This window comes from Apaloderma vittatum, unplaced genomic scaffold (genome assembly GCF_000703405.1).
Source record: "Apaloderma vittatum isolate BGI_N311 unplaced genomic scaffold, ASM70340v1 scaffold7148, whole genome shotgun sequence".
In the NCBI taxonomy this organism is placed as follows: domain Eukaryota; kingdom Metazoa; phylum Chordata; class Aves; order Trogoniformes; family Trogonidae; genus Apaloderma; species Apaloderma vittatum.
The window spans coordinates 3964-26886 of record NW_009731158.1 but is presented as its reverse complement, the minus strand read 5'-3'; the positions used below and the strand labels follow the sequence as shown (position 1 = coordinate 26886).

Sequence of the window (22923 nt, the reverse complement as noted above, 5' to 3'; positions counted from 1 at the left end):
TTTGTAAAAAGGCATTTCACATAGTGAATATATGTGGCTATGTAAGATTGCAATGCATGGAAACAAACAAAAACAACTTGCATGGCACAAGGGGATTAGTTTTGCTTACTTTCTTCTTTGATGCTACATTTAAATTTGAATGATGCTTTTGTGTGTTTGCAGATTGCAGTTATTTCCTTTGATTCTTTTCTTGATTAGAGGACTTCAGAATTTTGATCTGAAAAGGAATCTGTCATACAAAACGATTTTATTAATTAAGATTTTTTTATTTAGCGGCTCTCTTATTTCAGGGTAAGCTTGAAGGAAATTCACCTCTAATTATTTCAGCTATAACTATCAAAAGTAGAAGAAAAAAAAAAGAAGAGGATTACATTGAAATATGCAGACTTAGGTGACCATGGAACATCTCTGTTGAGTAGGGCAGAACGTTTATTAATACATATTTATATATTGCTTTGCATAATTTAGACATAGGACGTTACTCCTGCTTTTCTTCTCCCTCATTTAAAAGTCTGGTATGATTAAACTGCTTCAGGAGTAACATGTCTTGTGGAAGACTAAGGAAAGGTGTGAATATGGAAGATTGGATGAGATTAAGTAAAGGAACTAAGGGGAATGTTGGGAGTTAGGGAAGTTGTCATTCACAGATAGGCAGCATTCCTGTTTCATTTTGTTTTCTCATCATTTCCTGAGATCATTTTATTAATTCAGATGCACAGTAAATATAAATCACGCAATTTAAAGTGATCTATGATTATATGGTTTGGGGAATTCTTGCAATTTCTATCTAGATCTTACTAGTCATTGTGCATTTTATATTAAAATAGGAAGAAAGGATAGAATCCTTTGCAGTTTTGAAAGTTAAGCAGCTTTCCAGTGAATGATGCATTACCCACAATGAACTAAACAGAGCTTATCAAATCAAAGGCAAGGAATGCTTGTTTTTCTTTTTATCTGGCATACCTTTAATTGCAGCTTTGCTTATTTTTTAAAAACTTATTTTTAAGATTTGACATCCCCAGGACAATTCCTGCTATCTCATGCAGGAGAGGCTGGTCTAAATCTTCTTGGGTTTCTTCCTAGAAAAAAAGATTTCCCTGTGTAGATCTCTGTATGTAGTATTTATCTCAGAATACTTTAAGAACAATAGGTCAAGCTGTTCAATGGAAGAAGGAAGCCATGTGAAGGAGCAGGGCTGAGCAATGAGGAACATTGCACGTGATTCTTGGAGTCTTGGGCTGCACAACAAAGCTTCATCAGCACAGATAAGGTTGCAGGAGTGTTGATAAATGTAGAGATGTAGCTGGAGTGACAGAGTCCGTGTCATGCACACAGCAAAGAGCCGTGGGAGGAAGGTGAATCTGTCAATTCACGTTAGGTTGTTCATAGAGGCATTCCAAGTATTTTGGCAGAACACCTTCTCCTGTCGGCATACTTTGATTCTGAGGGCTCTTCCAGTACCATTTGCTGGTATCCCTGTGATAGCCAAGAGTGCTTGTGGCAGACAAGCTTGAATTCAGAGTTTAAAAACAATGCAGTTAATCTTTATAGAAAACTTGTCTTCCTATTCCTTATTTTAAAAGAATTGCTGAGGTGTTTTTTTTCATCTGTGAATTTAGTCAGTGGAGAGTAATTTTGTTTCTTCTGACAGCCTGTGACTGACACTTTGTGGGGAGGAATAAAAGGATATTTTTACAGTTAGAGTAAGCTCGTTGCTCTTGTATTTTTAAGCATATTACTTTAAAGTTCATGTCATTTAGCTTCCTGTCATTTTGGTTGCTGCTCACTAATACCTGAGAAAAATGGGAGATGTTGAGGATGATTTCCAGGAGAAGCAAAAAAATGAAATGTCCTAACTGGGTGGTGAGTGTCCCTCACATGACCAGAAGAGGCAAAAAAAACCACCCCACATCTGTTTTGCTTTTGGCTGCGCTTGCTACTAAACACCCTGTCATAGTGTGCGAGGTGAGTCACGACTTGTTTATTTATAGCCTTGGCCAATCAAAGCCAAACGCTCTGAACTTCATTCAAGTCCAGCAGGCACTTAGGATGTCTTGTAAACATTTGCTCTCCGAGCAAGGAACGCTCCTCTCAGCAGCAAACAGGACAGGTGCCTGGGTTGGTGCTTCTAAAACACAAAACAGACTAGAAGACTGTTGCCTGGATTATCTAGATTGGTAGAGAGAGGGAGAGATCATTCCCTTTTACATCTGAAATGCCAGACAGTGAGGATCTGGGACAAGATGAAAGGTACTGTACATTGATTCCGACGGCCTTCTCGTGCAGCTCAGTACAGACCGAGGCTTCGTGTAATTAATCTGTGTGTGCTCCTGAGTGCTCAGCCTAACATCAGTTTTCTCTGCGTTGTAACAGGTCATCTGATTCTGGAAGGTTTTTCCTCTAATGCTAATCTAAGGCTTCTTAGGAGGGAAGTATTAGATCTTAATGACTGTGTAGAGGTTAAATTGTACAGCTCTTATGTATTTCTTAAAGTAAAGCTGAAAGGAAGAAGATACTGGGTGGTTTCTACCAAGTCACTTTTGCCAACCATGGGACAACTTACAAACCTCAAAATGTCAGAGGCACAAATAGTTTAGTTGGAGCCATGTTACTGACAGAACCATAACTCATCAATACGAGATAGGGCACTGTGTCCCTTTGAAGTATGCCTGTCTTCCTCAAGTTTAACTTTTATCTTAATTAGCTAATAAAACCGACGGTCATGACAAGAAGAAAATAGTTAGATCTAAAACTTAATAACAGTTTATCAAATACTATTTTCTCAAATATGATCCAGTGCATTCCTATGAAATAAATGCACTAATTAAATTTGACTAAATAGATTTTCAAATATATCTTTTAAAAGTAAATATTACTGTTGTTTGGCTATGACAGAGTTTATAATCTAAACTTCTTAAAGTCCACATGGTCTTTGCATGGTTGCAATTTTTACTGTCTTGATGCTAATCAAAATGCTGGCTCTAAAATGGTGTCAGTGAAATATTTGATATTGCAAAGAAAAATTGCCACATATTATATGTGGAAATAGACGACTTTTTTTTTTTCTTTAAGAAGTTAGTTAACAAAATGCCACAGTATAGATGCAAGATTAAGAAATTACAAGAATCGGAAGTGAGCATTTCATTATGGCTTTTAATTTGATTTCTTCCAGTTAGATTTAAATTTGAACATTCATGTGGATGTTTTCCAATATGTATGTCAATGTGGTGTGTTGTAAGACAGATGGAATACAGAAGACATTTCAGGTTGTCTGTTGTAAATCAGTATATTCAGGCACGTTTACCTAATGGGATGAGCGGGGGTGAACGGATCCCCAGTGGCATAACTGGGTCTCTGCAAGGGTGGGGTCACCTACGCATTTCCGTTTGCAGGAATCTAATCTGTGCCCTATATCTGATATAGATTAAAATTGTAGTGGTAGGTAGCGCTTTTTTTTTCCTTTCCTTTAAGGAAATGTTGACTCATTACTCATAGCCACCAGAGGGTTAATTGCTACTTATTAAAAAATGTTCGGCTGGATCTCCAGTTCACTAAAGCGTATGCTTTGCAATACAGGAAAACAGCAATATTCGTGAGACATTTTAAAAAAAGATTTCTGATTATAGTCACCTTTTTCTTTGTTTTGAATCAATTTCATAAAGGATATGTACCATGTCATTCCTTGAAAGTGTATTGTGGATTTTCATAGATCCAGATAGGAGAGAATCTTTCCAGCTAAGAAGAAATATAATATTGAAAAAAAAATTTCCAAATTTAAATTTGTGGGGGAAAAAAGGCAACTGTATTTACCAATATATGAAAGGATGCAGCTCGTATGCAAAGCATACAAGCTTTATAATATCTTTGCTTGCAGTTCTTTCCCTGTAAAGGCTTGTAGCAAGCTTTGACAGTTAAATAGAGGTAATACTAGGCCCAAACCTTTAAAATTTTTTTTATGAATTGAAGTTGTTCATTTCGTTTGGGCTTTTTAAACAAAAAGGATGAATGGTTCTAGAGCGATAACCTGAAAAAGCATAGTAATAGAGCCTCCTCTCCCCATTTATCATTTCTGAAAATAACATTAAATGAATTGACCCTGCTCCTAGTCTCTCTTTTGTGACTTTGCTATTGAGCAAAAGGTTTGAAAAAGTAATTTAAGCAAAAGGTTCTGAGTTTTCCTGGAATTAATTTGTCTTGTTGTCTTTGTAGTAACAAATAGGATATCACTGGCGAACGTTTGTGCAGAAGTGCTGATGAGATTTGATGGAGGTCAGAGTATTTTGGTCCAGGTTAAACAAGAGGGAATAGAAGGAGGAGCAATGGGAGCTGTACTGGAACAGTATGGGAACTGTACTGGAGCAATTCGCTTTAGAATCACAGAAGAAGAGATAGTAATGTAAATGTACAGGTAGTACGGTAATTTTGAAGGCACACTGAATCCAAGCTACTGCTTTATGTATTTAAAAGGGAGGGCAGTTGTATTTTTGTAGCAGCTGTAGAATGAGCTTTGTCAGCTGATTGGTTTCAACACACTTGTAGCTCCTTCTCAGAGGCAAACAAATGGTTCTTACATCCTTTCCTCACTTGAGTTCATGTCCTACTTCAGAAAATATGTAATGTTACATCACGGGAGTATTTCATGAACGTTATAGCATCATAGTTAAAGATGTGACATTGGTCAATAGTCTGTTTGTCATACTGTGAATGTAAATCTAGAGTAAGCAAAGGAGCATATGCACAAATACTTCTTAGTAAGGCTAATATAAAAGCTAAAAGTTGTGAAGATTAGGTATCCACTCCTATCTTCTGTTTTGTTTTGTTATATGATCCTGAGCGGTTGCAGATCAAGAACAGTGAGGAAACGTACTCAAAGGTAAAGGGTTGAAAACAGTTTTGCATGAGGACAATATTTTCCCATGGTAATTCTTTATCATCAGGTTCCTTATAGTTTTAGTGTAAGGTGGCATAATCTGTTTTTAAAAAATAATAGAAATTGATGTCTCATGAGGAGTCTACTGATGGTCAAGAATATATAATTGATCCTGAAGTGGTAGAAGCACACAGCTGTAGGTGCTTCAAAGAGATACCCCTCTGTCAGAACATCTGTGTTGTTCTAGTCTCTGTCACGTGCCTTTTACTGGAAAGAATGGTACACTAAACTGTTAGCCAGGAACCTTTTATGACTTGACTAAAAATGGGGGAGAAACATACGTTATTTTGAACCAGTTGATTTTGAACTAAAATCTTACAATGCATGACCCGGACTTAGAATAATGATTATCCAGTTTAAAGTCAAATCCACATGTTATTTAATTACTCAGAGCTTGTCGATGTGTAATTATATAAGAATATGTGTTTCTTATGCTTGTATTAGTTAATAAAGTATTTTCTTTCTTTTTATGATAGAATTCAGTGCACAAATGTAATGCCATCATCATTACTATTGTGCATTGAACTAAATGTTCACCTGCTCATAAAAAATAAATTAAAATCAATTGAAGAGTGAAAGAATGAAACGCTGCACAGAAGGAGTTAAATCATCTTGTAATATTACACAAAAAGTTGTTTTCATGTTTTTGCAGGTTAAAATTATTTTTTGTCTGGCACTTGAAAATACAATTTTCTTTTTGTGTGCAGCTGCTCTGCAACTCCAGGAATGCTCAGCTCATCTTTCCTAGCTGTTTGACTTTGAGGGGCCTTAAACTAGCAGTATCCCAGATGAAGAATGTGGAGGCTGAAGGAAGAAAATTAATTGATTTTGTGAAAAAAGGTTAAAAGAGTTGTCTTTGCCAGAGAAAAATAAATGTGAAAGAATTGCTTCCAACAGCTGGGAAGAGCTGTTTAAAGTTCTGCAAACAGAACTTTACGCTCCTGTTGACAGAAACAAGGCTTCCTTACTTTTCTGAACAAAAACAGTGCAATAAAAATGTCTCTTTTGCATCAGCAGTTTCTGTTGCAAATGGAAAGCTGACCTGGAAGATCCCAGCCCTCGTACTGTCTTTGTAAAAACACAACAGCATGTAGTAATAGTGTTATAGCCTTTGCTAAACAGAAAACAAGCCTGCAATAGTATTTATGTGGCACTGAAACAATTATGCAGAGAGACATTTTAAAAAAGCTACGCTTATTGACTAAGTCATGACTTTGGACTAACAGCACTTGACTCTCAGATCACATTTCACATGTTGAATGACCTCAAACTGCAGTAGCTGGTGTTCCTCTCAGGGGAGCTGGGCAGGAGTAGCACAGGTCAAAGGAAGGGTTTCCCGTGAGAGCTCACATATCAGTTTGCTTAGAAGAGACTGTCCAGAGGAGCTGCCCCAAATTTAGTTGGGAGTGTATTTTAGCAGGACATGCAGCAGAAAGTGACAACATTCAGTGGAGTCTGCTACGTTCAGGAACTTGCGTACTGGAGTCGCCGTCAAAAAAGTTGGGGTTAAGCAGTTGGTTTCGGATCAGCTAAAGAAAGACAATACAGCTGCCTGTTAAGACTTTGTAAGATGACTGATGTTATACTTGAATAGAATAGATGAACAAATCCCCCCTAAAATAAAATCCTAGTGGTAATCAATCTTTTTCTTATTAAGCACGCTCTAGGGCAAGATGAGTTCCCCTATGTCTTTGCAGAACACTTGAGTATAACAACAGGATTTTTTTCAGAAAAGTTTGTTTTTTGACTAGTTGGCATAAGCAAAAAACCCCTTCATTTATGCTGTTGATCTTGTTTAGCAGCATACCAGTGGTAAAATGTTCCCATGTCACTTGAAGAGGAGAAAATACCATTATGACATCAGTTTAACACACTATGCAAGAAGCTTATAAACTCAGGGGTGAAATATTACTTATGTTTTGTTGAAAATCACATGTCCTGACCCAGTCTGGTGTGCAGTCAATTGAGGAAAAACACATCCAGGCTCATCAAATGCTGGTGATTTAAACCTATTTATTGTACAGTAATATTACTGAAAAATATTTTTTGTCAGGAAATAAAAAGGGCATGCATGTTACTGAAAACTATGATATAATATCTTTTTTCAGCTTTTTATTGCACACCTTCCCCCGAAATAAACAGTGACAGCAAATTGGACTGACTCACTGTTAATAAAATGCACAAAACTGAAGTGTCAGATGAAGATAAATGAGGTCAGAAGGAGGACATTTTAAAAGCTTTAGAAGCAGTGTTGCATGATATTAACAGACTTCATTTAGTTCTTAGAAATTATGTATTCGAACTGCAGGAAAGATGGTAATTAAAGGAGATTTCTGGAAAATCTTGTTAGTTACTCTTTAAGGTTGTTAACTGCCTTCTCTAGCTTCAATTTAAAAAAAAAAAAAGAAAGAAAAATGCCATCTAACTTTGTATATCTTAAGCGATTCCAGGTGTGTCCAAACTTTAACATTGAAAGGATGTCAAATGTGGTTGGTTACAGGATGTTTGCCACAGTATTACGTGTTGGTGGAAGCCTAAACCTCTCAGCATCTATAGATTAACAACTGGAAATGAAGTGCACATGAACCTGTACAAGCTGGAGAGATTTCTATCAGACAAGCTTTGTGGAGTTTGTAGCAAAAAAAGTGGTAGATGAAGAGTCCCCCTGAAGTTTGAGAAGAGAGTGTATTTGTGGATCCTCCCTGCGTTCCTCGTTCTTTCAGTTATACAGCATCCTTCATGGAAGGCTTTGAAGCAAGCAGGGTTTTACATGGTGTCCCAGTGATTCATTTAAATTGCAAGTCTTGTTGACTTGGTCATAGCCACATGACACAAATATAATTATTTTAGTATACTTAACGATTGCATAGGATCCAAAGGTGGCACAGGATAAAGCACAATTCTGCATAATCGCCTTTTAAATTAGCCACATAGGTCATTAAAATGCTATGCTGTGAGTTCAGTGGTGCTTGCTGTTATGTCTTCCCTCCTAGTGCAGGTAGCATTCACAAGTTTGTTACATTGTATTCTAGTAAGGCTAATCAATATTGCATTGTTTTCTACCACATAGTTCAGTAGTAAATTTTAGAGGTTTTGCCATTGGTAGTTTGATTTTATACACTTAACTATAAAATGTGCTGGGTTTACACTATTTTGTATTTTGAAAGAGACAGGGATGGTTATTTTCATTTTGAGTACATGGTCACCTGTAATTTAAATGTGTTTTTCACAATCTTTTTTCATCTAAATACTATTTTTTACCCCTTATCTCTGTACCTGAATAATTTAGAAGACAAATTTTAAAATATATTTTTGGTATAGGTCTTCAGGTATAAATTGTTTATTTCAAAGAAGAGTTACTACATCATTATAATTACTCCCTTTTGCACTGTGGTGATTCCGTTCCTCACAGGAGAGACCTGTGAAATTTCTGAAAGTATAAACCAGCTTGATTAGGTTTTGCTAATAGTTTACATACTTGATTTCATTTGGTTAAGTCTCATACTCAACTCCTGGTTGCCTTTAGGGTTTGTCCTTATGTATACACTTCCCTTACAGCTGCATCATTCCCTAAGCTCTAGATACTACTTTAAAAAATACTACAAAATAGCTGTATTACCTTTATTTGTATTTACATGTCTTTGGGAATGTAACTTGCATCTCTTCAACCTTGACTAATACATTCTAAGTTACCCTTAAAATTACAGAGTCTGTCTAGGTTTGGAGCGTGTGTGATTACAGTTGGGAAATCCCGAAGATTCAGAAGCTCTTTAATTACTGACTCTTTGTTTATGTAGGTGCAGTCCTTCAGATCCACCACACCACGGTGTACTCTGTCGCTGCTGCCGTTCTCAGTAGCGTCTCTCCGTGAAGATACATATAAAACTGTGTGCACATAATTAAAAAAAATCCAGCACATCACGAAGAGATCTTTAAACCGGTAACATGAGAGCTCCTGACCTTTCTGAGAGAAATGTGACGGGGCTTTGCCTGAACAGATGTCTAGGTACAAAATGAGAGCATGACACCATCAGTCATTTTTAGAGAATGTAATGCCACTGACTCTTCTGGCCAGAGTGTGTGACTGTGATGGGTTGAAGCATCTGGGGTGGGAGAGTGTTTTGTGGGGATTTTCTTTGCAGCTACTAGGTAACAGTTTGTGTATTTGCTCAGTTTTGGAAACCATGCACTAGCTAGTCAGGAGGATACAACTAATTAATTTTTGACACCTTCAGCCTTATTGACAGTTGATTTAGAAGTGTAGTTCTTTATATCAAACTCAGGATAAGTGATGGGAGCATAAACCTCTATTCTTTCTAAATTGTGCACAAAAAGCTTTTAAGGTGTTTAGAGAGGGATGGCTGCTTACATCCCCAAGAGAGCGCCTAGGCAGGAGTCCCAAAAGCTGTGTGGCAGGAAGTTTAGGGTTCACAGTTAAGTCATGTGTTAAGGTGCTGTAAGTAACGCCACTAACATTATGCTGAAGTAGTTTTTTAGTTTCTTGGTTGACTGATGTTGTAGTCAAGCCCTCCACATTCATCATCTACATCACGTATCTCCGTTTTTTCCTTTTTTGTCTTTAAATGTAATCATTGAAAAATTAATTTGTCTGGAGTATGCATCGTTACGTGTCTGCCACCTTTTGATCCAAGGCAGGTTTAGTGTTTATCTCTGTTTCTACAAGGGCATGACGTAACCTATCTATTTTGGCATACATACAGCTACATGTTTTCCCCCTTTCTTTCTCACTCCCCCTTCACCAGGATCTCTGTTGCTGGCCTCTGGTTCCAGCCCTCTGGCCTCTGTCTGGATAGCACTGCTGCTCAAGCGGGCTCTGAGGAAGGGGGCAGGAGGGACCGAGGTTAGCAGGGGTGCTGGTTGTTGGGAGGTGTGAACAAGAAGAGGCAGCGTGCGTACCTGACTGTCACACTGAAGATCAGCAAGCTGATTTTCTAACACCTCTAGTTGCCTCAGATCAGGATAAGGTTTCAAAATAGCCCTTGGTGTTCCCTGTAAAACAGAAAAGTGTGACTATGGTAGAATTGACAAAGGTCCCTCGTGATTTCTTGTGTCAAGTATTCTTCTGCAGAGCAAGCTTAGTAGTGGGTCTGTAATGTTTTGGAGCAGACTTCACCTGTAGTATCCACTCTTCCTGCCTGGCTGCTGCTTTGTGGATGCACCACTTACAGAACCTGGGGCCAAAGCATCTAGGAATACCTTTTATCTGCTTTGTAGCTCGTACTTCCGGCATCTTTCAACCAGCAAAAGCTGGAAGCAATGTTTCTTTAAGAGAGTATCCTATCCTTAAAAATTGCAGTTTTCATAAGATGAAACGCTTGTATACTAATATTCTCAAGCCCCTAATTATCAGAGAGGCTGGAAATTGAAATCAGTATTGTGGATGGGAGGTAGACAGAAAGTTCTGTGTGACATTGCTGATCCCTCCTGCTGGGTTCCTGCAGTGTTCGCCATGAGTTGTTTAATGGTTATATTTACAGCTTCTGTCAGAGAATCACCTGCATACAGTGCCATGCATGGCAGGAAAATACGTTGCGTTTTCTCTGTCTTGCAAAATTCGCCTAGTCCAAGATAGGAGGCTCTCATCCTATGAGTTTTGGGTACACTATTTAAAATTGTTCTTTTTTTTTTTTCCTGAAAGGGAGCAGCGGAAGGGGGGGAACATCACCCTCAGCATTTTGTGACGTAAGAGGAAATCATGCTACTGCAATACTATCAATACTGTATCATAATAAAACTGGGAATAGGGCAACAATTAGGGGTTTTAACTTTAATCAGTTCTACGCCGTGGTTGAGATACTAGTTTTTCTTTAAGTCATGTTCTGCCAGTGTGAATTCTGCAGCCCCAACGCGTGCCACTTATGAAATGGCTCACAAACCTTGCTCTAGTCCTGATGTTGCTGTGTCACCACCTCGTGGTGAAGTCGCTGTACGGTACTTAAATATAGCTGTAGAGAAAGATGTGTGTTTCACTAAACGTTTTTGACTGAAAGTATTCCTGACTTTTTACAAAAATGAAGCTGTGGAGACTGTCTCTGAAAATAGGAGTAAGTGGCTAACCTCTGTTGTTAGGGCAGCTGCTTCCAAGTAATGAATTTGTCTGCAGCATGACAGAAAAGAAGGTATGTAGAATAAAAATAGATATCATGTAAGTGGGACAAGAAGACTTATTCCTGGCTTAGATGTAAGTATATAAAAATCCACAAATTTAAATGTAGGCAGCAGCTGGACCAAAGTATACAATTCAGCATAAGCCCAGTATCATCTTATCTTGTGTGTTTATGAGAAATAAGAGCAAGATTTTAAAATTGTAAGAAAAAGCGGCTTTAAACCTTGCTGAATTGGGCGTCACACGTTGTCTCGGATTTAGCTGAACTGTTATAGGTTTTAAGGAGAACTTAATTCTGGTGTTCTTTTTGCTGATACATTGGATTTGAAATTCAGAGTTAAGTTTCTCCTTTTATCGTAGTTTGTAAAGGAGAAATGACAAAGATTTTGGGTTATGCAACTGACGATTTATAAATAATTTTTTTTTTTAGTTGGAAGATAAAGTGAAGTAGATGTTTATATATATTTACTTGTCATTTGCCTGGTTTCATTATTTATCTGTGACCTGAAATCTGAGTTAACAGTCCAGTCCAAAACATCACTTACTGATGCTTGCTGAAATTTAAGTTGTACTAGGGCATTCTGAATAATAAGAACTGTTAACAGGGCCTTCTGGTATTTTACTAGCTAAATAGCAGAGTAATTATTTGGAAATACGAGTTGGCAGTTTGATCTGACAATCTGTGTGTATGTCCTTATTGCTACGCACCAACTCTTGTGCATTCATTTTTTTCATGATGAAGTGTTTTATTTATGCTGTAATTTGATCAACCTGTGACAAAACGTTGACCGTTAATGCAGTGATGCATTGGACATCTAATGGATTATGTATCCGAACAAAACGACTGTGGGATTGTTTATGGCTTACTTGCATTCACTGTGATCAAAGCTATGAGTTATGTGAAATACAGCTTTATAAAACTGGTACAGAGTTTACTTCTGATTCTCAGTATTCACATGGTGTTACATCCATACTTAAATAGTTTGATTTGACAAACTCTACCATATGATTGTTTAAACTGGGGATTGTCTAAACTGATCACCCCAAACTAGATACATATACTTTCTCATGTTTTTCAGCAAATTCTTCAGTACAGTTTTTTAAATTGTATCAAAAGGACTGAAGAGTCATAAGCTAAGCTTTAGAAACAGTTCTTTCAGTGTAGTAGAAAAATAAAAAAAACAATAAGGAAACGAATGTAAACATCAAGACTTCAACAGCAATTTCTCTTTTTCTAAGTGGGCTAACAACCGCTTATGGATCATCATAGTTTGGAAAAGACAAAAAATAGAAAAAGAAAAATCACAAAGATTGTATGAATGAAATTGAAGGTATTCATATCTGTGGCCACATAGTGTGGTATGTTTTTTAGAGAAAAATAATATTAAGAGGCAAGTTTGGCGTTTGGTTGCTGTGCCTTGAACTCAGTGTTTTCATATGGCCAGAATGAATAAGCAGTAATTTCTTCCATAAAATTGCTTATATGGACTGAGAATTGCTACTACTGAGCAGATTTTGTTTGATTAAAAAAGGTCAAATTAGTCCAATATAAAATATGTGGAAACAAGCACAGGTTTCTATAGTATAGCAGCATCCACTGGATTTCTGGAGGCTGTTGCTTTACAACGTGATGCTTTCAACCAGTTTCAACTTTCTAAGAGCTATAATCTGAGTTGTTGGCTATTTTTGTTTGTTTTATTCAGCTGGAAAGTCGATTCCAGGCAAGACTACAGACCCAGAATAAATCAGTGCCTTTCAGAAACACTGATGAATTTATTCGTATTTCTTCAAGAAATGTCCCACTTCAAGGAACAAAACCCTGGCAAGGTAAGCACTCCTGAGTAAGATTAATAGTATAATATTGTTCAATAAAAAGATTAATAGTATGACATTGTTTATTAAAGCGATAAGATAGATTTAAAAAAAAAATCCCAACAAGCAAGCAAGTACAAAAATTAAAAGTAAAATATACGTGCTACATTTGGTCATGAGTTTCTGCTAACTTTTTGATGTGAAAAACACAGGAAAGTCATCAGTGAGCAAAACTGCTCAGAGTTAAATTTATAGCAATACAGTCCCTCCCCTTACATCTGCTGGACCCTCACCAGCCATCCCATGGAAAGGAAATTTAAAATGTCACAATTTAATAAACACTTGAAAAGGCAGAAAAAACATACACCTGGATTTTTTTCCATATAACTGTAGTTTTCAGGAATAGGTGCACAAGTATTAACAAGATAGAAGAGAATTCCACATATTTTATTGTGATAATTCTTCTCTAGAGATATAGTTGTAGTTTGGTTTTTTTTACTGGAAAGACTGAGCTGGCAAGCCTACATCATGAGGAGGCAAGAGTAAGGTTTCTTCCTTCCAGATAGGAAGAATATCACTATGCAGTTCTAGCCAAAAGTGAAGCAGCTTTCTTTTCCAAAGAAAAATACAAATAATGTAGGAATACATCGTGGCAATAGTAGATTTTATTTTTGTATTCTTATTGTGAAATACAATTGAAAAGGGTATTAGGAGGCTTTTTCTCCTCTTTTTATCTCAATTAACTTTGCCACAAAATCTTTACTGAAAACAGATCCTTCAGAATTAAGAAACAGGAAGTGTGCAGTACCACACTCAAATACTAGGAATTTAGACTGAAAATACAGATGAGCAACAGGATGAAATATATTTCAAATATGAGTAAATCATACAAAAAGAAGTTATTTGTTTAGGATAATAAAGTCATATTTAAAAGAAGTAGCTGTATATTGAGGTAAGGAAACACGCTATCAGTATACACAATCCTGTAATTTTGTCACATGGTGACGTGACACAGTAACTGAATGCTACGATCTATCTAATGCTGATTTAGAAAAGATAATTCTGACAACATGTTTTCCTGTATTTTTCCTGCCCTCATTCTCTAAGCCAGGGCACTATTTTACTGCTATAATTACAGGCAAATTAGGCACTGGTGCTGTGCACAGAGAAGAAAATGGATTCCTTCTGTAAGCTCTCAGCAGATCAGTTCTGTACTCAGCATTTGTGCAGTTGCAAGAGATGATCAAGCAGAGGCTGAATCTCAAGTTTTATATTTTTCAATATAATTTTTCAGATCAGTTTTGTTGACAGGGACCTCAGAGGAACCAACAAACATCAAGAGAATGCTTGCCAGCATATGACAGAAAACAGTTTCACAAAGCAACATGACGGGAGAGAATTGTCCTTACAGGAAGGATTTTTTGCTTTTGTAAGCATGCAGCAAGTGTGCGCTGTAACATTTCAGTTAGTGATCTGGCTGTTTTCCTGCGTATCAATTGTTTAACCTTTTTTTGTGTAGTGAAGGTGAAGTAATTTCTAGTAATTTTAGCAATAACTGTGAGCTTGTTAAACCTTTACATAAATGAATAAAAATAGCACATTTCTATAATAGGAGAAGAGGTATATCCTAATTATTTGGTGCTTATTTGCACCAAAAAGGTTAAAGTTTTTCCCTAATTTTTAAGAAAAAATAATTCAGTTTTCCAGTGGATTCTAGATTTAGACGCATTTAGCGTGCAACATTTTTCTTCTGAAAAGTGGTCTAAATATTTGCACAGTAGAAATGTTAATGGCCAGTTGTAATGTTTTTTTTTTCCAGTTTTGCCTGTTAGTCTGCAGTGTATGTACATTTTTCACTGTCTTGGGAAGTTACATTCCTGGAGTTGTCCTCTCCTATGTCCTGTGTAAGTATAGGCTCTTTTTCAATCATGATTTATGTATGTTTGTTCATCATTTGGTCTGTGTGTAGGGAGTATTTTATTTATTTATATATATTTACTCACACGTGCAAGTTGGTCAGTGACACCAAGCTGAGCAGCGTGGTGGCCAGGTCAAGGGAGGGGGTTCTGCCCCTCTCCCCTGCTCTGGTGAGACCTCACCTGGAGTTCTGTGTCCGGCTCTGGAGTCCTCACTGTAAGAGAGGCCTGGACCTGTTGGAGTGGTCAAGAAGAGGGACATAAAAATGATCAGAAGGCCGGAACACCTCTCCAGTGAGGAAAGGCTGAGAGAGTTGGGGTTGTTCAGCCTGGAAGAAGGCTTCAGGGGGACCATATAGTGTCTTTCCAGTACTTAAAGGGGGCCTACAAGAAAGATGGGGAGAATACGACCTGTTGTGGGGACAAGAGCTGATAGTTTTAAAATAGAGAGAGTAGATTGAGACTAGATATAAGGAAGACATTTTTTACAGTGAGGGTGGTGAAACACTAGAACAGGTTGCCCAGAGAGGTGGTGGAGGCCCCATCCCTGGAGATATTCAAGGCCAGGCTGGATGGGGCTCTGAGCAATCTCATCCAGTTAAAGTTGTCCTTGCTCACTGCAGGGGTGTTGGCTAGATGACCTTTAAAAGTCCCAACCCAAACTATTCCATGATATATGCACGCATATACACATACATATGTAGGTGCCCACAAGTGCTTTTTGTCATATGTAGGTCAGCTTACAAGTATTTTCAGCCTGTTGATTCTGGCACAATGTTGCATAGGATTTGACATTAACAGTATGTCTGACATGGGCATTTCACAGTGCATTTTTGTGTAAAACTAATTGCATTCTGTAAAATTAGTAGGTATCTTCTGCAAATACGTTGTTTAAGCTTCATTGAGTAACTTCTTATAAAGCAATATTTCAATACAATTTTTCTCTGTCTCCATTTTTATCACAGTATTGTGTGCCTTTTTGTGTCCCTTCCTTAAGTGCAATGAATTTGGACAGAAAGTGTGCAGCAAAATAAAGGCTGTTCTGATGAAACTTGATTTTGGAATAGTGGAATATATCAACCAGAAGAAAAAAGAGAGATCTGGTGAGTGATTAAGTATAGTCTCAAGTAATGTATTTCTGTATGCAAAGAAAATTTTGTTTACCTTGCAGAAAGTTTGGTTTGTCCTCTGAAGCCAATAGTAAAGGTATTTCTTGCTTTGAACCTGGATACTGTTCTTCGGTTTATAATGAGTGATAATGTATGTCAGATGTCTGGGTATGGTAAAAGAAATTATTTTGTGGAAGGAAACAAGGCAAGACTGATGGTTCTCTTCATAGTTGATTAAATGTACTGCTTGTAAGTTTTCAGAAAAAAGTACTTGCTATAGCTATGTGGTGCTTATCTCCATTTAGATAAGGCCAACTTACCCATGAGAAACACTCACTCAAGAACACAAAATAAATATGTAACAGAATTTTCAAGAGGAGACTGAATTCTGTTCCAGTATCTAAATCCACCTCGTTTTCACTCCCAACAGCAAGAAGAATTTTTCTTCCCCAAATATTCAATAAACATTTAAGAATTACAGTAGAAAAGTACGTACAAATTAATCAAAGTTTTTAGTAAGAAAGGGGAGAAATCAGTTTAAAACGAAATTTCACCTATCTTACTGGAAATTTTTATAACCTTGGAATCATTTAGATTTTAAGTGACAAAGCTATTTCAAGAAAAATATTTACATGAACAATATTATCTTTAGTTTGCTTTGTGTGTTTTGGTAATTAAACCTTTTTAGTGTAGTCACATTACTTGCAGGTAGCCTACCCTTTGCAGTGAATGATACATCAGGAGATTTCATATCTGCTTTAAAATATGCATTTCTTGTAATGATTCATCATACAGTGTGCTGTTCCGAGATACAGTGAAAGGAACTTTCTGCCTTTCCCCCTTCTTTTGTATATGATGGGGTAGTTGTTGGAAATAAGGAATAATATACTGAAAATTTTCTTTCATGTATTATTCTATCTTATTCTATTTTTAAGTGAAAATGGCAGAGAGAGAGAGGTCAGACTATTTTTTCATAAATTTCATAAGCCAGCACTGAGGAAATGATTGAGGTTAGACTTGTTCTTTCCTGCCTCTCACTCTCCAGTTTAATTTAAGCCAGACAAGGTCCCTACCATGTTTCACCACTCGGGTTCACCACACGGGTTCACAAACCCTTGCACTGGCACAAGAGAGGAAATAGCAAGTTGCAAAAACAGGCAACCAAAAATAATATGACTGTGCTTTTGAGCTTATATTGGTTAAATATTCTCAGAGAGAGCAGGCAAAATTTATGTTCATCTGTAAGGAGCAACATTCTGCCAGACTTCAGAGGATGCTTTGTATGCATATTTACATGTAAATGTGATCGCGGGATGCAAAGAAGAAGGGTTTTCTGAATGAAGATTACATGCAATTATCAAGAAAATTTTATGTTCTCACATAAAAGTAATGTGCTGAGATAACTACACTGCCTGTTCTAATAATACGTTAAGACTGTGCATTGTGCTAGAGATGTAGTTTAAAAGATAGATAGATATATAGATAGAGTAGATAGAAAAAGAAAGAAAGAAACAAACAAACAAACTGGATAGAAAATAAATACATAGGCCAGATAATATTATGGTGAGCAACAGCTTAATACATCTGTTGGAATGTATTTCAGAGCAACATTATCTCTCCCACTTTGGCCGTTGCATGGTATATTTTGCTAAGTACCTAGCGTCTCAATCAGCCTTGTTTCTCTCACCTTAATAGTATATTATGTAAATGATGCGCTGTGTCTACAGGTGAAAGCTTGCTGTACTGCATAAGCTGTGTGGCAGAGAACACACACTGAACCTGGAAGTCCGTTGTCATGAGTAGGATAAAAAATATTTTTTTTTCTTTCAGAAACAGCAAAAACAAAACCCACAGAAGATGACAGTGAATTAGACATATCAGCTCTGTGTCCTAAGGTGACTTTTTTTCAGTCAGCCCTATCTTGCTTTTAAAATCTATATAGATAATGGAGAGTATCTAGACTACTGTCTCTGTTCTTCTGTGGAAGACTTTAACCTGCCCAGGAGGCTGTGTTCCTGGACTAAGCAGTATGATTTCAGAGTGATTCATAGTCCTCATGTCTAGGTTTATACTAATTAACTTATTGCATTAGTGATTTCTGGCCTTCAGGGTAATGGTTTCTTTGGCCTACTAAACTAAGAATGTGTCTATTTTGTATTGGCTATAAAATGATGAAAGTTGCATTTAATAGTAAAGGCAGCTATTTTTATTTGCAACAGTGAGATTGCAGTTAATTTTTATCAAATTAAAATATAAAAGGGAAACGCTCATTGGAAAACCTACATAATTTGTCAGATACTTTTATAATCACCTGTCTGATCATTTTCAATGGTATTGTAAATCAGTATATTATCTATACATAAATAACTTTCTAGAGCTGTAGAAGAACACATGATCTCCTTTCTCCTTTAATATTCTACATAACTGTATGGCAAAAGATTTTCCCCTATAATCAGAACACTGGTTGATATTAAAAAAAAAAATAGAGATTGATAGGAATTCTTATGTACTATTTGATCAGTAGTGTATGGAGCCTGACTTTGACAGTGATCGCTTTGAAAGTGTTGTTGTACTCTGCAAAATAATAAATCTGTATCTCATGGGATAAAAATTTGTAGCTGACATAATTGAATATTTATAAATTTGTAAAGGCTAATGACCTTTTTATTTAGCTAATTTTGGACTGTCTGTAGGTAACGGGCTGTTGTTTTGATCCAAGTTTATGCATTTCTTTTCATTTATGTGTATTTTGTACTCATCGGGTCATTCTGCTTTCATTACAGTAGGAAATTACTTTCTGAATGAATAACTGGAATTCTCTATGCTTCTTTAGTATAGTACAGCTTTCAGTTATTACAAAGAGGGATACTGCACTTCTAAGTATTGTATACTTCTACTATTTTGATGTTTCTATATTAAAACTTAAACAGGAGGCGATTTAGATTTCTATGATATGCAAGAGGTTTCTTTTTCAGTATTTAAGTATTGGCTTCCTGTAGTGTGAATATTTTGAGTATAAGAATACCATGTATGGCACTCTTTTATGTGTAGGTTAGTCCTGCAGTTGTTGCCAAAGAGCTGTCGGTGTCTGACACAGATGTATCAGAAGTATCTTGGACCGATAATGGGACCTTTAACTTATCCGAGGGGTATTCTCCACAGACAGACACATCTGATGGTATGTAACAGCTTCAGCTTTTTCATCAATGAATTGAGATATGTAAGTTACCTGAAAGCATTTAGAGAATTTGTGGATGGAATTTTTTTGTTTGGTTTTTTCTTTTCCCCTACAATGAATTTTTATATAATTTTGTGTTTTATATAGTTTTGGTACATCTTCTGTAGGAACTGTCGTCATCTTAAAAATAATAAATTACATCAGTAGGTGTCTAAATAAGTAAGTAGTGATGGGTAAAACTGACACATTCAATAAGTGCCAGATTTAGCACTCTCTTCTGCCAAATTTTTTAAGCAAGTAAACCTTTTAAGTTAATATCAGGGCTTTTGTGGGTAAGCTATACAGATAAAAGGAAGAAAAAGTGAATAGTTTGAATTGCTAAACAGCCAATTAAAGAGTTACTAGGGTTTGTTACTAGAGTGCTATTGAAGACAGCCAGCAATGAGCCTAAAATAGATGTGAAGACTAAGGCTAGGAAGAATTCTTAAGCATTTGCTTGATCTTGATCAGATCTCTAAGTTCTTACTTTTTACAGACCAAGCTTTTTAGTTAGCACTTTGCCTGAATGAAGATTAAGGACAACAGTAGTTTGATGTAATCTTATCTGAGAATTTGTTGCTCTGCTCATCTTACCATTTCTCCTCTTCTAGGAAAAGCTCACTGTAAATGACAAGTAGGGTGATATTACTTGACAACATTATACAGGCCAAATTAACAAATTATTTTGTTAATATTTCAACTTGTAAATAGACAGCATTGTACGATCACAGAATCATAAGTTGGAATGAGCAATTGCCATTCATCTCATCTAACCTCCTATTCACAGCATATTCAACTTTATCAAGTTGCTCAGGGCTGTGAGCATTTGAATTTCAAGTGTCTCCAGTGGCCAAGATCCAGCAACCTCCCTGGACAGCCTTTTTCAATATTTGCTCACCCTATGATGAAAAAGTTTTTTCTTATAGTGAGTCAAAATTTCCCACGTTCCAGCTCTCATCCTTCTACTGTGCACTTTTAAGAAGAGTCAGGCCCCATCTTCTCTGTACCTTCCCATAAGGTAAAGACAACTAAGCGATCCCCCATCTGCTGCCTTCTCTTAGGGCTGAACAAAGCCCATTCTCTCCGCATCTCCTCTTACGTCCTGTTCTCCAGCCACCTAATGATCCTGCTGGCCCTCCAGGCAATTCACTGCAGTCCGGCATTCTCTGCTTTGAACTGGAGAGGTCAAAAATGGACAAAGTGCTCCAAATGTGTGTCCTCAGGTGCTGAATAGAAGGGTAAAATCCCTTCCATGAAATTTCTGACTTTATTTTTGCTAGTATAGCTCAGTATGTGGTTGGTCTTCCTTGCTGCAAGGACGTACCACTGACTTGCTGACCACAGGTCCTGCTGCTGAAAGCTGCTTTCTGTGCCGTTGGCCTGAACCTGTTCTTCTGCACAGGTTATTCCATCCCAGATGTAGGACATTTACTTTTGTTGAATTTCATGATGTTTCTTTTTAGCCTGTTTGTTTCTCCAGCCTGTCAAGGTCCCTCTGAGGGCCCCTCCCTCCAGAATATCAAATACACCTGCCCCACAGTGGTTCCTTTCTGCCCGTGGACTTGCTGAGAGTGCACTCCATCCTGTCATTCAAATCATTAATAAAAACACTGAACACCGTTGGTTTCAGTACCTTTGAGAGATGCCATGGAACAGTTGGACCTTGTATGACTGATCACAGCCCTTTGACACTGGTGGTCTGGCCAGTTTTCCACCCACCTTACAGTTCTCTTCCCAGTTTGCTTCACCAGTTTGGCTGGAAGGATAATGTGAGAAACTGCATTAAAAGCCTTGATAAGTGAAAAATAAACAACGCCCAATCTTCTTCCCTGTGGCGTATTTTAGCAAATGGGACATACACAAAAGTGCACGACCAGATGGGATGCATCCGAGGACTGGCTCATCTCCTGCCAAAGCTCTGTGCGTTTGAGCCACGACTCTGCATACAGCACAGCCCTTCCTCTTCACCTTCCCAGCCTGTTTTTCCTAAAGAAAATGGAGAAAGTGATGTATGAGACATTTTTAGGATTCATTTCCTTAGCCCTTATGAATGCTCCTAGTGCTTGTTTTCATAGAAAGTAAGTTGAAACTGATTATTTTTTTTACCTTCTCATTCGAATACTAGATCAAAGTATTCCCTTATGCTTATTTAGGCCTACTCCACAGGCCATGTACTGTACAGCATACTTTACAAATTTCTAGTAACAAATACCGTGCCATTAATGCAGTCATTAAAACCTAATTTTTTATTTGTTTACATTCTGCTTTTTATCCTCTTGAAAACATGAAATGATCTCAGTCATCTGAAGAGTTTCCATTTTCTGCTTCCTACGGAATATGAGTATAGGCCAAGAAAGGAAAAAGTTGTAAAATAAGTCTTTACATTGTTTTTATATCTTTATTTAATCACATAAACATTCTTTCTTTTTTATTTCACAAGTGTATTAAAAGCTTGTAGTACATTCATACATGCATACATATTTGTAATTAATATACATACAGTGAGGAAAAGGAGTTGAGAGACCTGTTGTTGCATTGTAAATTTTAGGACTTTATGTCATTGGTATATTTAGAACTAGCTGTGCTAAAGTTTTGCATGTGTTGTTTCATAAACAGCTAGACACCATTTTCGAAACCACGCTTTCCTCAACTTTCTGAGTTAGGTTGATGCCAGGTGATTTGGGGTACCAGATTAGATGTGGATTAGATGATCTCTGAGGTCCCTTCCAACCTAAGCCAGTCTGTGATTTCAAACCTCAAAACCATTGTATTTTAGATGTCATACAAAGCTCCTCTGCACTGAGATTACAGAAGACTGCTACACTATGGATTAGTAAACATGTTCACAGGAACACTTACTAACTGCATTTTTACATTTGGCTGGTTTTTTGGGAGGCCTTTCATGTTTGCTAACACTGTTTCCTTCTGTAACCCTATAATAGATTTTGACCGACCTAGCGATCACGAAGAAGCTTTCGCTAGAGATCTTTCAGAATTTCCTTCTTTAGAAAATGGTGCCGTAACAAATGATGATGATGATTCAAGCATTGGCATGCCCATCCAGCAAAAACGAAAAAAAGAACAAACGTATTTCAAGGTGGATCGTGCTTCCAGACAGAGTAAAGAGAGACCGTCTACTGCAGGGCTCTCCTTGCCTTTGACCAGTGACCAAACCTTTAATTTAATGAGTGGTATTGCTGGGGATGTCATCGCAGCTGCCGTGTCTGCTGCCATCAAAGACCAGTTGCAGTCCACACAGCAAGCTCCCTCACATGTGGTGCCCAGTTTGAGTGAGGAGACAGACACAGAGGAAGCTGATGATTTTGAACTGCTCGACCAGTCTGAGCTTGAGCAGATTGAGAAGGAGTTGGGACTTTCACAGGGCCAAGAAGCAGAACCCCAGGAAAAGAAGAAATCTTCAGGCTTCCTTTCAAATCTGCTTGGAAGTCATTAACCTGGAAATTGCAGCTGGTAACACAGAAGAAATTAAGTATAAAACATATTAAAAAAAACAAATGCAAAAAAAAAAAAAAAGGAAAATTCTGAGCTGTAAGCTTTAACTATCCCGTTAGATGTGTTGTAATAATTTCCCTTATGCAGAGTGAATTAACTGGATAAATATCGGCTGATACTGATAGTGTAATGTTTCTGGTAGTTAAACCTCAATGTAATAGCATGGAAATGAATTATCTATCCACTGTTTGGTCACAGATGAGTGTTTGAGGTCAGTTGTTCAAAAGATATGGGAGAGAGGGGTTTTTTTTTGTTTTTGCCAACCATGTATTTTGGGGTCCTGAGCCAAATTTTCAACG

General features: G+C 37.2%; 1 protein-coding gene across 1 annotated transcript; it reads left to right on the top strand.

Annotated features, from left to right (window-relative positions):
• Positions 1-2064: 2064 nt before the first annotated feature.
• Positions 2065-22588, top strand: FAM134B (family with sequence similarity 134, member B). Its single transcript, XM_009875086.1, has 7 exons — positions 2065-2250; positions 12761-12884; positions 14689-14773; positions 15751-15888; positions 17725-17789; positions 18946-19072; positions 22054-22588. The coding sequence occupies exons 1-7, from the start codon at positions 2216-2218 to the stop codon at positions 22563-22565; spliced, it is 1086 nt and encodes a 361-aa protein (XP_009873388.1). The 5' UTR covers positions 2065-2215; the 3' UTR covers positions 22566-22588.
• Positions 22589-22923: the final 335 nt, after the last annotated feature.